Source organism: Pseudorasbora parva, chromosome 1 (genome assembly GCF_024679245.1).
Source record: "Pseudorasbora parva isolate DD20220531a chromosome 1, ASM2467924v1, whole genome shotgun sequence".
NCBI classification, from domain to species: Eukaryota; Metazoa; Chordata; class Actinopteri; order Cypriniformes; family Gobionidae; genus Pseudorasbora; species Pseudorasbora parva.
In genome coordinates, this window is record NC_090172.1 from 55,770,202 (window position 1) to 55,785,789 (window position 15,588).

General features: G+C 36.7%; 1 protein-coding gene across 2 annotated transcripts in view; it reads right to left on the reverse strand.

Moving 5' to 3' along the window:
- Positions 1–1,231: 1,231 nt before the first annotated feature.
- Positions 1,232–15,588, reverse strand: part of mllt3 (MLLT3 super elongation complex subunit) — an 81,604-nt gene continuing 67,247 nt past the window's right edge. For both annotated transcript variants that reach the window (XM_067445364.1, XM_067445355.1), the window contains exons 8-13: positions 7,698–7,770; positions 7,358–7,496; positions 7,102–7,201; positions 6,071–6,139; positions 4,343–4,414; positions 1,232–2,485 (exon numbers count right to left, since the gene is read on the reverse strand). In XM_067445364.1, coding sequence (XP_067301465.1) covers positions 2,354–2,485; positions 4,343–4,414; positions 6,071–6,139; positions 7,102–7,201; positions 7,358–7,496; positions 7,698–7,770 — 585 coding nt within the window. In that variant the 3' untranslated portion in view covers positions 1,232–2,353. The remainder of the gene's footprint in view (positions 2,486–4,342; positions 4,415–6,070; positions 6,140–7,101; positions 7,202–7,357; positions 7,497–7,697; positions 7,771–15,588) is intronic.

Here is a 15,588-nt window from a genome sequence, read left to right on the forward strand (position 1 = left end):
TCTGAGAGTGTGACCTGTTTGAGTTTGTTAGCTGCACAAAGACACCTGTCCACTCCATACACTCAGTTAGAATCCAACTACTAACATGGCAGAGACCAAAGAGCTGCCCAAAGACATTAGAGACAAAATTGTACACCTCCACAAGGCTGTAAAGGGCTACGGGGAAATTGCCAAGCAGCTTGGTGAAAAAAGGTCCACTGTTGGAGCAATCATTAGAAAATGGAAGACGCTAAACATGACTGTCAACCTCCTTCGGACTGGGGCTCCATGCAAGATCTCACCTCGTGGGGTCTCAATGATCCTAAGAAAGGTGAGAAATCAGCCCCGAACTACACGGGAGGAGCTGGTCAATGACCTGAAAGGAGCTGGGACCACCGTTTCCGAGGTTACTGTTGATAATTGGTAAGACGTCATGATTTGAAATCATGCATGGCACGGAAGGTTCCCCTGCTTAAACCAGCACATGCCCAGTCCCATCTTAAGTTTGCCAATGACCATTTGGATGATCCAGAGGAGTCATGGGAGAAAGTCATGTCGTCAGATGAGACCAAAATAGAACTTTTTGGTCATAATTATACTAAACGTGTTTGGAGGAAGAAGAATGATGAGTACCGTCTGAAGAACACCATCCCTACCCGTGAAGCATGGGGTTGGTAGCACCATACTTTGGGGGTGTTTTTCTGCACATGGGACAGGGCGACTGCACTGTTAAGGAGAGGATGACTGGGGCCTTGTATTGCGAGATTTTGGGGAACAACCTCCTTCCCTCAGAGCATTGAAGATGGGTTCAAGGCTGGGTCTTCCAACATGACAATGACCCAAAGCACACAGCCCTAACTTCAATTACAATGTTTCAAATGAAACCTATATCATTTTGTGAGCAAGGCCATGTCTGAGAGTATGGGTGAATGTAGGTGGGAGTTTGGGAATCACTGGACTAATACTATGATAGACTAATTCAGATGATTGTAGCTATGTTCAAAATCTTGTCATTCTAACACCACTGATAAAATGTTCACTGGTCAGTAACTACGCATCCACAACGGCTCGGTTTTGTATTTATATTATGATCAAGAACTTTCAACTGGAAGCAGGTCAGTGCCTTCCAAAAAAGGAAAGATAATCACTTTTTTAATCACATATAAAGTTTATATACACATATAAACATTATATAATGATAACTAAACTAAAAGCTCTTTGGGCTGAGAAAATGAGTCTGGGAAACAAAGTGTACAAGGCATGATTTTCATTCAGCAAAAACAATCAAGTAATAATAATAAAAAATTCTTACACTTCACACAGTGCCAATTATTCAGTCTGAACCCACCCCCACAAACACGTCTCCCAAATGATCTATATTTCTGGCTGGCTCATCTGGTTAAACAATTTAAGGTAATGAAAAGGGAACAATGTTGCTTTTGCACAAAGCAGAGCTTGAGGACAACAGCTCGACTGCTCATATCAGCCTCTATCAAAAAAGAAAAGAAGTCATACAATGGAACCGAAAAGTAAACTTCGATTACTTCTTGATTTCCTCAGTTTAACAAAGCATTCCCAAGCTACAATTGAAGAGCCTCAGTAACTGTGGTCCGCAAAAACAATAAATAACATTTGAAGAATACACTTTCCCACTGAAACAACTTCAAGAAACATTTTGGATAGAGGTCACTGGATTCGCTTAAGATCCTGCCTTCTTTCGAACGGTACACTGAAAACCATTATAATATTATGCATTATTTAACAGGGCAACATTTTACTGCTCAGCAATAATTTGCAGACAATGTGCAATTCATTGAATAATAGGGCAAAAAGTCGTCTCCGTCCCCCATAATGCAGCATGAAAAACATTGCTTCTGATCCATAAAAACAGTGAACGGAAATCTTTTTCATGTTTGGCGTGAAGAGATGTTTCATTGCCAATGAGATGATGATGTTCCCAAGTGCTTGCACAAGTTTAATATCATTTGCACTTACACACACACACACACACACACACTTGAAACTCATACTCAATAAATAGACAATGTGGTAAGGCAGTGTTGAAACATGCATTCGTCACAAAGAAACTATCAAACATTCATACGCAAGTAACAATATACACAAATGTATTTCATTTTGAAGCAAGACATTTTTTTTGGCAATGTCAAGATTATCAAGGCTTTTTGGGTGAAGACTGAATCTCCAGACTTGTGTAATAATGTTGTCAATTTCTGAGTCGTTTTGAGAGACGAGCTCTGGAATGAAAGCGGATCCTTTCCATTGCCTTACAAGTTCCTATTTAGGAGGAAAAAACAAAAGTAGGACAAAAGGGAGGTGTGATTTTCCTCCTCGTGGCAGCCAGCTGCACAAGTCTTCAAGACGATCCCGAAGTCTCCAGGTAGCTTTGCAGCTTCCGAACCGTGGTTTTGTCCAGAGAGCAGAGGTCAAAGTCAAAAGTTGTGTTTGTGATGTGAAAGTGTCCTGTTTCTTCAATAAGGTTTACAATCTGCAAGAAAAGAGGGAAACATTGATTATGAAAGGGCTAAGCATCAAATATAAAACTATATAAAGCATCTCTATTGCTCATATTGGTTTGATACAGGCGAACACCACACATTTTCTTCAGAAAGCACAAAAATCTAGATTAATGTTTTTGAACTGGCACCAAAACTAGTCATTCAGAAGCAGAGTTTCTCAACAATACGTGGCTGTTCCCTATTTGTTCGTCTTCGAATCTTACACAGGGCTCCATTGACATCGAAGAGCCTCCCTTTGCATGATGTCTTGCGTCTGATTGTAATGAAGATGCTTTACCAAACCGGCCTGTTATTGGTTCCAGTCCTCGCTGGTTCAGAAGGCGGATTGAATTGGTGATTACAAAGAGAGGGGGGGTTTGCAGAGTGGCCACATGGATTAAACTGGGCCCTAATGGGACCCAAACCTGATCCGTTTCACACTACAAAGCAAAAGCCACATATGGAAGGAATTTCTTCCATTTCTCCTGAACTCGGGCCAGAAGCACAGTGAGACCTAGAGGCCTGTTATGACATTGAAGATAGAAGTCAGCTGTTCGTACGCCCGTGGCCTGGACAAAAAAACGGGATGTGCTGCCATTGTTTAAAATTTAAGCAGACAGGCTATTTGAAAGTGGTTGCTGATATAAAATTAATATATAATATATATCATTTTTTTTGTAATTATTAATATATATATAGACAGTTAATATTATATATGTATAATGTAATACATATATAAATATTATAGTTATTATGTTATTCTGCCACAAAAATGTTCAGTGATTTAATTTGTATAAATTAAAACATTTCAGACAATATAAAAGATCTCTCTCAAATATGTATATAGTTTTTTTATATACATGAGTAAAATATTTAAAAAAATATATATTTATAAAATGCAAACTGAACATACTTTAATATATTTTTAACATATATTTTTAATCACACACACCATTTATACATTTATATACCTTTATTTTTATGTATAAAATATATAAATACATTTTAAAATACATGTAGTGATATGTTTAATATATATTTTTATTATTTTAAAATATTCTATTTAGTCCCCATGAGTGTATGTGCATTCACCAGGATAGAGAAACACACACTAAATAAATAAATAAATATGATAAATATAATATAATTATATATTTTTTTGATTTTATATTTCTATATATAAAAAAAGATATATATTATTATTATTGTGGTGGGATAGCAAAGAATAAAGCTTCCCAATGACATCAACGAATTTTCCAGTTGTCTTTAAGGGATAATCAGGGAAGTTAATCAATGCCATATCTTATTGCAGAGGAGGAGGATTATTTCACAGAACTGCGGGATTAGCTTGATTAAGATGTACGTTTGCACAGTTTGGACCTCATTTGGGATGCCTTCCAGACCTAAACCACCACAGACTTTGCAACAGAAGGGCACAGCAAATCCTTGGAAAGACAGAAGTATTACTCTCCATTGTGTCAAAGCAAATAGGCCTCGAAGAACAGGAATTATGGGCCGCAAAGAGTTTACTTGGCAAGCACTTGAAGGAAGAGGAAACCTAATGTTAACAGTATGATTTATTACAGACAGATATTCATTGACATGTTAATGCTGTGGGTGATAACTTTAAACTTTACAGGTTTCTAAACTTTCAGGTAAAGCTCTCCGTGATCCTTGAACACCGAGAGGGATTTTTTTAAGTGCCCCTGCTCATGTTCCCTCATAAAGGTCATTCCGCGCTAAAGGAAAATGGCAGTGTTGTAGGTGCATAGGTCTCTTCATGCAGCGCTCTGCGCAGGACTGACTGATTCAGGAACTTCTGACAGCACATGCGCCTCATTCATTACCTGCTGTAATATGTGCCTTTCCCTTAGTGTCATTAGTCTTCTGTGAAGCTCAACCAGCTCATCCAAGTACGCCTGCAGAAAGAGATGTTAGATGAATCAATAAAAAAAGGAGACGTTTCAGATTGATCAATCCCGCCTTTACTAAATGTGGCATGTGTTGCAATGTCCTGAACTGCAGTGGCTTTCAAAGGTTATTGCAAAGTAAAACACCAGCTACATTTTTAGGCAAAAAAAAAAGATGGAAAAAAAGAAGTGTATTACTATTACAATGTCAGACCAATGCTATATGACTTTAAAGGATTAGTTCCCTTTAAAATGGAAATTCCCTTCCAAGAGACATAATTTTTTGAGGAAAACATTCCAGGATTTTTCTCCACACAATGGACTTTAATGGCAACCAAAATGTTGAAGGTCCAAATCGATGCAGTTTCAAAGGGCTTTGAAGAGCTTCAGAGGCTCCATACGATCCCAGCTGAGGAATAGGGTAGAGTCCTGCAACGGGTCGGGTACCCGCATAAAAGTGGCTAAAACAGGTGCATTGTGACATTTACAAAATTCACAGGCGGGGATGCGGGCAGATAATTAACTCTGCGGACGGGTAGTAGCGCAGATGAAAAATATGTGCAATATTTTTTTAAGCGTGGTGGAAGAGCGAGAGAGCGAGCGAGACCCGGGCGTGATTGTGAATGAGCGTCACCTGCGAGCCACACCGGTCTCGAGTCCTCTGAGGGAGCTCGAGGCATATAAGGACGAGCGACACCAATAACGGACCAGAGATCACCAGACCTGGATTTGACGTTGAGTTGTGTTTACGTTTTATTATGTGTGTGTGCGTGGCAGTTGTCCATGAGGGGCTGCCCACGTTACTTTCGTTTTGTTTGGTTGAAGTCTTTTAAATGTTTGTCGGTTCCCGCCTCCTTTTTCATCTGGTGCTAAACCTTGCGGGTACGGGCGGGGGCAGGTCTCCAAAAATGGACCCGTGCAGGAATGGAATAGTGTCTCATCTAGTGAAACGATCAGTGATTATTATTTTTTTAAAAACACAAAAAAAACATTTATATACTTTTTAACCAAAATTGCTCATCTTGTGCTGCTCTGTGGCACACCACGGAATGAGTTATCACGTCGGAAAGGTCACGCTAGACCTTGGCAGAAGTACCGACCCAAGCGAAACATGCAAAGACCAATACAAACGCACTTTACAACTTTACAACTATATCATATGATTAAACTGATGTTATATGATTTTGAAGTTGCATATAGTCTAGATGCAACTTCAAAATCATATAACATCCGTTTAACCATGTTTTGCTAAAGGATGTTTGTATTAATCTTTGCATATGCGCTTTGCAAAGTTGAGGCCTGTACTTCTGTCTGCGTCTAGCTTGACCTTTTTTTGAGCAAGGTAGGTTAAAAAGTATATATACTTTTTTTTGTTATATAGCAAATGGTTTGGCCCTATAAGACCCTATTCCTCAGCTGGGATCACACAGAGCCCTTCGAAGCTTCACTGACTTGGACCTTAAACATTTAGGTTGCCCTTGAAGTCCATTGTGTGGAGAAAAATCCTGCAATGTTTTCCTCAAAAAACTTAATTTATTTTCCACTGAAGAAAGAAAGACATGGACATCTTGGATGAGATGGGAAATTATCAGGAAATGTTCATCTTGATGTGAACTAATTCTTTAATGAAATGTAGTAGATATTAATAAAAAAACAACTGCTTACCTTGTCACAGTCAATGTTTTTATTTTTGTCCATCTTTGCTTGTTTCATTGGACTTTTCACTTCGAGTATCTGAAAAATGTATCATAAATTGAATACTGTTATAAGATATACATAATGTTCAAAAGTTTGGGGTCTATTCGATTTCATTTTTTTTAGAGAATTCTCTTATACACCAATGCTGCATTTACTTAATCAAAAATACAGTAAAACAAAATAAAATAATATTTTGAAATATAAATTTAAAATGTTTTCTATTTTAATATTTTTCAAATGTAATGTATTTCTGTGCTTCAAAGCTGAATTTTCAGCATCATTACTCAAGTCTTCAGTGTCACATGACCCTTCAGAAATTATTCTGATATGATTATTTCCTGCTCAAGAAACATTTATATCAAGAATGATATTTTTGTTTGATGCATTTTTTTCCAGTATTTTTTGAATAGAAAAAAACATCATTTTGAAATATAATATTTTTGTAAAAATGTAAAAGTCACACACACACACATACATATACATTCATACTGTATATATATATATACATACATACACACACACACACACACACACACACACACATATATATATATATATAAATAAAAGTGACTTTTTACATTAACACCGTATTTTTCTTTTTAATCCTTGCTGAAAAGTTATTCATTATTCTTTGTTGAACAGAAAGTTCAAATGAACAGCATTTTCATAGAAATATTTTACCACATTATAAATGTCTTTACTGTCACTTTTCTGTTCAATTGAAGGCATCCTTGCTGAATAAAAGTACAGATACTTTTTTATATATACAGTATATATATTTAAAAAAAAAAAATTATAACATCAAACCAAATGTACTTAGAGGAAAAGTTTCCAGTTTTTAACAATACAGGACAAACATACACTCAACTCAAGCAGTCGTATAGACAGTTCAATTTCCTTTTCCTCCACATTTAATTTTAACCTCATTGCTCTTGTTATGCACGAGAGTTGATATGGAAGAGGGAAAATCATGACTACAGGAATGGAAAGTGATTCACCTGGTTATTGGCAGATTTCAGTAGAGGTGGGGGGTCATTATGGGGCAGTGGTGAAGAGGCAGAGCTATTTTCACTGTCACTGCCGTCACTTAAACTCACCCTGCGAAATACGTGACACATATTCACCATTCATTATCCACATCCGAGTATCCACACCGTCAGCTACACAGCATGATATATGCAGGCATGGATATAATATATAAAATAGATTTTTTTTTGGTCTGCATCCCGGGTTTATTGGAAGTTTTGAATTTACCTGCGGTGACGATGTGTCATTTGCGTGTGTAACGGTCGCTCTAAGTCCGAGTCCATGTCATTATCATCCTCCTCTTCAGAATCTTCTTCGTTTTCATCTGAGTGCAAATCTGGGATCACCGACCGCAAAGGACCCAGCACTGCAGGTGTATAAGGAAGGCAAATGTCTAAAGCGTTTCTTTCTTTAGTGTAATATTTAGTGCATCACATACACACACATTAATATTAGTTAAATAAACTAATATATTGCTAGTAAAATGGACTCGGTGGGTAAGAAAAGAGGCTTCACATGGTCAGACTTGCATCAATCAACAGGATTTGGCAGATATTTGAAAGGTTACCTTGCCGCTTGTGTGCACGTCCAAAGCCGGAGCTGGAGCTGGAGCTAGAGCTGGCCGGGCTGGGCTGATCCGACTAGGAAAGGAGGAGAAGTACCAGCTCAATAACTATAATAATACCAATATCAAAGCATTTTGGGTTTGGTGTGCTCAAGAACTTTGACCAAGAGATTATGGGGAAAAAATCTGAAAAACAACAGATATAATATACAGAATCTGACCCTATGTGAATCACAATAACAACATCATCCAAAAGACTAAGCCTTGCACAGTATTGCTTTTTCACTAAATTGGGTTCGGAGTCTCAATTCCAAATCCACACTGAAGCTAACTCGCACAATATTGTAAAAAAGAAAAAGAAAAAAAAAGATATATATGTATAAAAACGATTATAATTTATAAAAATCATGGATGGATCACTCCAAAAAATGAACTTATGCTGCTGTTCACTTTATTTAAGCAATTCATCTTGATTTAACACCATTATATCAGGTTTCTGACTGTTAAACCATTACTCTTTGACATGATTGTTTTATTTTGAAATAACATGTTTCAGTCAAGTAACCCAATCAAACAGGACATTCACTTCCCATCATGCTTTCCAAATGGGCTGAATTTGGAGAGTAAATGTTTAAATAAAGTGCTATTTTATGCATTTCTAACAAGATGAGAAAATTCGGAGACTTTTTAATGTTTAATGTTTTGTTATTTAAAAGTTTGTGTTATGTTGTGTTAGTGTTTTTGGAGGTTACCGTTGTGGTGTAGTGTAGAGCATGTGCTTGGGGTCAGGATCTGCTAATAACTATTAAAGTTTTAATAATAAAAAACATCGAGTTTGGGCATGCCATGGATGTAACAAAACCATCTAGCCAATACAATCTTGTAATGTAAAAGGTTTTGTAAATGTTGTAAAAAAAAAAACCATTTCACTAAATAAATATAATCAATTAAACTGGATTACTTTTTTATTTAAAGTAATTAAACTTAATAGTTTTGGAAAAAATTAAGAATGTTAACCTGATTTAACTAAATGCCATTGAATTAATGTTATGTAAAAAAATTACATTTACCAAAATAAACAATGTTAATTAAATTCAACATAACTCAATTACGTGGAACCTGTTGGCATAAAAAAAATAAGTAAATCCAACATATTTTTTTGAGTGATGGATATGCAATACAGGACACATTTATTAGGGTGAATTGTACTTTCTGATGCTAATTATGACAATGTTTTGCTGAAAAGGAGTTTTAAACTAATTAAATATCTCAATTAGTGTGACAGCATTAAACTAGATAACATAATACCATACTGGGGTAATATTAAAAAAGACGAGTGGATGGATGGATGGATGGATGGATGGATGGATGGATGGAAGGAAGGATGGATAGATGGATGAATGGATATGCCTAACAGTGGATGTACAACTAAATTCTAACCCTAACCCAACATTTATCAAAGTGAAATGTACTTTCTGATGCTAAATATGACGTAACTTTTGACTGAAAAGTGGTTTTAAACTAATGAAAACTCAATAAGTGTGACAGCATTAAACTAGATCAAACAATATTTTTCACACATGATCACAGCCCCTCTCTCCCCAGTCTGGCTCAAATGCGTAGATTATTTCATGTTTAGATGAAGCCCCTCCTTCCAAAATACGAAATGTGCTGTGATTGGTTAGCTGGCCCAGTGTGTTGTGATTGGCAACCCTTAGAGCATGTTGGGGAAATATCACGGCCCTTCACAACTGCGAGATCAGCTCGAGTGTAAATATAAATGATGCCGTCAATTTCAAACCAATTCAAGTCTGATTCAGACTCCAACAATGTAATGAACAAGAGGATTGGAACAGATTTCACAGTACGTTTCAGAGTGGTTTATTCCTGAAACTTTTGCCATACAGACGTGAAGTTAGTAACATTACTTTTAGTTGCTCAAATACTGCATGACACCTTCTAACACTTAGTAAACCTGACTCTGAACAAGATCAAATGTATAGTGAGGCCATTTCCACGATGTCCTGTTCCACAGGCTTTGATGGGGCTTAGAGTCACTTCCTCACTGTAAATCAGCGAGTTCCCCGTTCACCCGACCTAATGAAGGCTGATTTACGATCACACGGATCCCTTTGGGGCAACATTCACACAAAACCTTCCTACTCGCACATGTCTCTTCACCCCGAGTGCAAGAAAAGCTACATAAAAGTTAATACTTACGCAAAAGCCATTATCAATCCAAAGAATGTTGCTCAAATTGTACTACAAGAACACCAAACAAAGATTTTAGCTCTCTGAAAAGTAAATGCAGATCTTTGCCGAGAAAGCAAACAGAAGTGAAGGGAATGAGACACTTATTCAGCGAGGCTAGACTAGATTTAGTAGAGGTCTCTTTGAACTGTTGCATGTGTAGATTAATTGTTGAGGATCCCACAATTTATGAGGCACCTTTGAACTCGCGGGGCAATATCTCACTACAGACCGAAGCCTCTCAGAACAATGGGACTGTGATTGATCGGATCCCACGGAGGTGAAGAGCAGACGTGTTTTTAAAAGGGCCTCTATTTGCTTTTCGAGACGCATGTGCCATGTTTACTGAAAACACCATTCAAATGTAACCAATCACATCTTGTGCTTATGTGCTGTGTGAACGGTTAATACTTTTATTAAAAGTTGCCAAAAAATAATAATATTAGCTGTAGCCATGGGCGTCGGAAGCAAATAAAAAGTGGGTGGGTCAGTCTAAAATATGATAGGTTGGGAAATTGTTTTGCGCCCGTGGGGGGGGGGGGGGGGGGGGGGGAATGAATTCATAGATGTGATTTCCTGCATTATGGTGCGTTTTAGGCCATATCCCTTTCCTATAGCAAAAAAGACCTCAAACCAGTCAATACTAATAGTCTAATAAAAAGGATATATTCATTTAACTGCCATAGAAATCTAAGTTTCACACATAATGATAATGAATAAGTTGCATGTTTTTTTTGCTCCGTCTCCAGACAGAAAAAGTGTCGTTTACTAAACGATTAATTGGGCCAGACAAAATTACAGAAATCACTGTATTATTTACCGTGGCTATAGAGTAGGGGTAAGACGCATGGCATTAAGTTTTGATGCATATCGCGAGCATATGTTCGAATCAAACTGAACATAAACATTAACATAAACTAATAACATCTTTCTCTTTACTGAAAATCACATAAAATAACCATTTTTCAAATAACCTTTAATCCATACCTTTTCTCTCCTAGCGCAGTCCCTTGCAAAGCATGCTGGGAACTACAGATCCACTGCACAGTTAGTTATGACAGCACAAATATGTCATGTAGTTTAAACACAAATTAATTAAGTAAACTTCAGTTTTAAATATATTAGGCTGATTGAACATAAACATATCAAATTTTGACAATTTAATTAAGTAAAGGTAAACATCATTTAAATATGTCTTATCTATGAAGGGCCTGAATAATTTTTTTTGGAGTGTATCAGCCAATCACTGTGTTCATAGTTAGTAAGTGTGTTGACATCATCCATAGCAACGAGGTCAACCCCGCCCTTACTCTTGGCCTAAGACTCCTCTCTACTCCTTAGTAAAAGTTGCTCTCAGCAGCTTTGTGAATAGGTTTTCAGAGAAAACTCGTAAATAAGAACTTTTACTGCCATTTAGCAGAACTCTTAGTGCAAAGATAAAATATTTTGTGAATACGGCCCCTCTCCTACTTTTTTTTTTCTCATTCCAGAAGCCGTTTCACTCGGATATACATCACAATGGGGAAGAAAAGACTGTCGCAACTTTCATTTCATGCCGACTTTAATACTAGTAATTACTTTAAATCACAAAATGTATGTTTTATTTTTTTAGCCTGACATTTATTCTTTGAATGTAAATTTTCTCTCAAAGTAATCTGCAATGTAGTAATTGCAAATTTTTATTTTTAGCTTCATATTTTTAAAGGAAGTGCATGTAAGATTGTGGCCAAAACTGGTATTGCAATCACTATCCCCCCTCCCTCTCCCCCTGACTTGAGGTTGCCAGATTGGCTGCAGGATCAGCAGGAACCTTTGTAGATGCAGCTGTGGTAACTAGCAGATCTGGCAACCCAGATGCCAAAACACTACTGACTCGTGATTGGTCGATAGGCGGAGGGCGGAGCTTCAGGCCAAAACACAACATGTCAACATCAGTTAAGGGCTGCAACAACAACTTTTAAATGATAATATCCTGGCCAGACTACTATTGTCATTGATATAAGAGTGTGATATGAACATGATTTCTTAATGTCTAGTGACATATCAGGGCCATTTTATGATTAATTGAAATATATTTCTTACATACAGTTCCTTTAAGAGCCCAAAAAATTTCTGTGTTACACTGTAAATATGCATTTCAGTACAGAGTAATATTATGTAATTGCATGCACTTACTATGTGGTTTTAGGATTAGAGTTTGGTTTGCTGTATAGTAGGGATGCACGATATTATCGGCACGACATCGGAATCGGCCGATAAACGCTTAAAATATAAAAATCGGCATCGGCCGATATGAAAACATTATGCCGATATGCTTTGCCGATATGATAACGTGTTGATATGCGCCTGCAATAACTCACGTGTGCAAGGAGTGCTACAGCGATAAGACCATGTCAGCACTGCAGTCATTCTTCAAGTGAAAACAAGAAAATACATTTCATGTACAGTGATTTATATTGACTGTTTTGCCACGTTTTCACAACAAAATTAGCCCAAAACAAGCCCAATCGCGTCTCCCCACTCTCTAGCGCGTGCAGCAGCCTCCACAGCAGCAGAAGCTCCTCCAGGTCCTAGTGCCCTCCAGCTAGACCGCTATATATTTATACATGTAGTGGGTGCGCTGTTGTTACACTAATACAATGAAAAGTAGAATACACAAATAAATTGAAGTTACTTCTTGTTCTGAATAAACAAATCAGTAATGATGTCATAAATCACAAGCATGACACTTGTAAATTAAATACTTTTATATACAGTGTATTAATCTGTAATAAAATTTTACGAAATGGATGATGAAAAATAATCCAAGGAGCTCTACAATATTTGTAGAATTAAAAGACAGCATCAATGGATGTCATGCCACCCCCACTTCATGTGCACAAACGTTAAATCCAAAAATACAATATTTAGGTTACAGCTGCATCTGGGGTGAAAAATTACTGACTTTATTATTGTTATTTTCAGAGCTTTTAATATACTCTTATCATAAAAAGAACTTTATTAACATTTATTTATCTTCAACAAGAATCCTTTTAGTAAGGATACCTCAGAAATCTGAAACCAGAATGAAAAAAAATAGTTTTTGCTCAAAATGGTGTTGTTTCCAAACAAAGGGAAAAAATAAACATATATCGGCATCGGTATCGGCATCGGTATCGGCATCGGCCAAAATGAGCTGAAAAATATCGGCATATCGGATATCGGCAAAAATCCAATATCGTGCATCCCTACTGTATAGGGTTAGCTGCATGTAATTCTGCATTATGTAAAGTTATTACTATATTAACTGCATGTGACATATGTAACTATAACATTGCAAAATAAAGTGTTACAAAAAAATACATGTTATTTTTTATTTAGTACTGTCCTGAATAAGCTGTTTCACATATTGTCCACAAGACAAAATAATAACTGAATTTAAACAAATGACCCAGTTTGAAAGTTTGCATACCCTTGAATCTGAATATTGTGAGTTGTTACCTGGATAATCAACTGTTTTGGGGTATTTTGCTAATAATTAATCCCTTATTTGTCCAGAGCACTGTTTTTCAGAAAAATCTTCCTGGTTTTGGGACATTGTATAAAATGCTGAATGGAAACGCCAAGATGCGCATAAATTCAAAACATTCACATGAAAAAAGTATAGTATGCTCAATCGAGGCAGCAAAATCTTTGATCTGATAAGAAAACGTGCATAAAATACGATGGAAAATCCCTTGATACACAAAAAATAAAACAATTAACAACTCATTACTTGCCTCAACTGTGGAGGTGATTGGATACCTGGACTTACCAGTGGACCAATCACATCACAGAATCTCAAATGTTGGTTTGATCATTCTGAAACGCCTGAACCAAAGCCTCTCATCAGACTGATTTGGTTTAATCCCTCCCAGAAACATCTCACATGATTGTTCATAAACACCAGCATCCGAACGCAAGATAACATGACAGTGTTTATTGTCTTTAGTCTGTGCACTCTGAGACGAAAATCTTTTATGATGGAGGAAAAACAAGCCACCGTTTCTTCCAACGATTGCAGCAACTTCCAGATTTATTACAGATATTTTGTGCCAGTTTCCCAGGAAGTGGCGATTTTGTTCTCTTGAACACATGGGATGGAAACGGTGCTTTAATCACAAATGTTTTAAGTGATATTCCAATTTTGTTGGTAATGTCTGCAATTAAAGTTGTTCATCTGCCACATCCAAATGTACATCAATGCAGCTTTCCAGGCATTTAAAAACAAAAAAGAGAAATTATTCATTTCAACGAAAGAGAAGGTTAACGTGCTCCTTGCAAAGAAAACTCCCTTCTTGCAAAGAGAGGCTCTTCTGAAAACGGCCTGTTCTCACAAAGCGAAATGAGTGTAATGATGTTCTTGTAGAATTACATTCAGTACAACAGAGATGTGAGCTGTAAGTGGAGCGAATTGGACTGATTAACTGCAATCCACGAAGACTTCCCGACCAAATGGAGGTATAACACAAATCAGGCTTATTGTTGCAAATGGGGCAGAGGATAAAAGAGTAAGAAAGGCGCTCTGTTACAATTGCCTTCCTGACTCTCCACTTGGCTGAAGTTTTGAGGTTTAAAGTTACATTAAAGTCCACTCGGTTTTTCTGAACTGTACTCACATTAAGTTTAAATTTGTGCTCTAGCTGGATACCCATTTTACAAGCTTTCCGAAATTGGATGAGGTGGAGAAACATTCGGAGCGCTCAGGAAAAAAATTGCAAGGAAGTTCAATGCGAAACTATTAACCTAATTCCTCTTGGAGAGCGGCCCAAGAGGAAATCTAAAGAAGCTATTAAAGTTAATCTGAATTAATTTGTTTACATTCTTCTCTGATGAGCACTTGGTGAAACTGAATCGGCTTTTTTGAACAAAATGTACAAGCAGAAGCCATTCAACTCCTCAGCGAATGGAAGTGAGTGTGGGATTTAGAATAGGGCAAGCGCGGTGATTATGGCTAATGGCTAGGAAAGGTTTTAGAATACTCTTGGGAAATGTTGGTTAATGTTGTCTATTCAGTCAAGACTGACTCGGAGCACGCAGATTAGACGACGATCTACACTTTATACTAGTCAAGTCACCTTTATTTATAAACTGGAAAAGAACAGAATCAACGATGCAAACCATCAAATACTATACATTTAATATTATTTTTGATATTTATTATTGTTTAGTAATATTACTAATTGTTAAATACATTTAATGATAGATGTAGTTAGTATTATTCATACTTTGGGTTAGGTATTTGAACAAACCCTTAAACTCAAGTTTTTAAACTTTGATTTTCATTTTTTTTATTTATTATTATGGATGTATGTAATGTACGCAAATTTGGGGTCAGTAAAAGTTATTATGTATTTATTTATTCTTTTTTTATTCAGCAGCAAGGATACATCGAATTAATCAAAAGTGACAGTAGTGAACTAATCTAAAGAATCCTTAAAAAAGGACATTGAATTTCCAGAAAAGTAGCAGCAAAACTGCTTTTCAACATTGATAATAATAATAAATACTTCTCTAGCCACAAATCATCATATCAAAATGATTTCTGAAGGATCACGTGACAATGAACACTGGCGTAATGATGCTGAAAATTCAGCTTTGCATCACATGCAGGAATAATTGATAA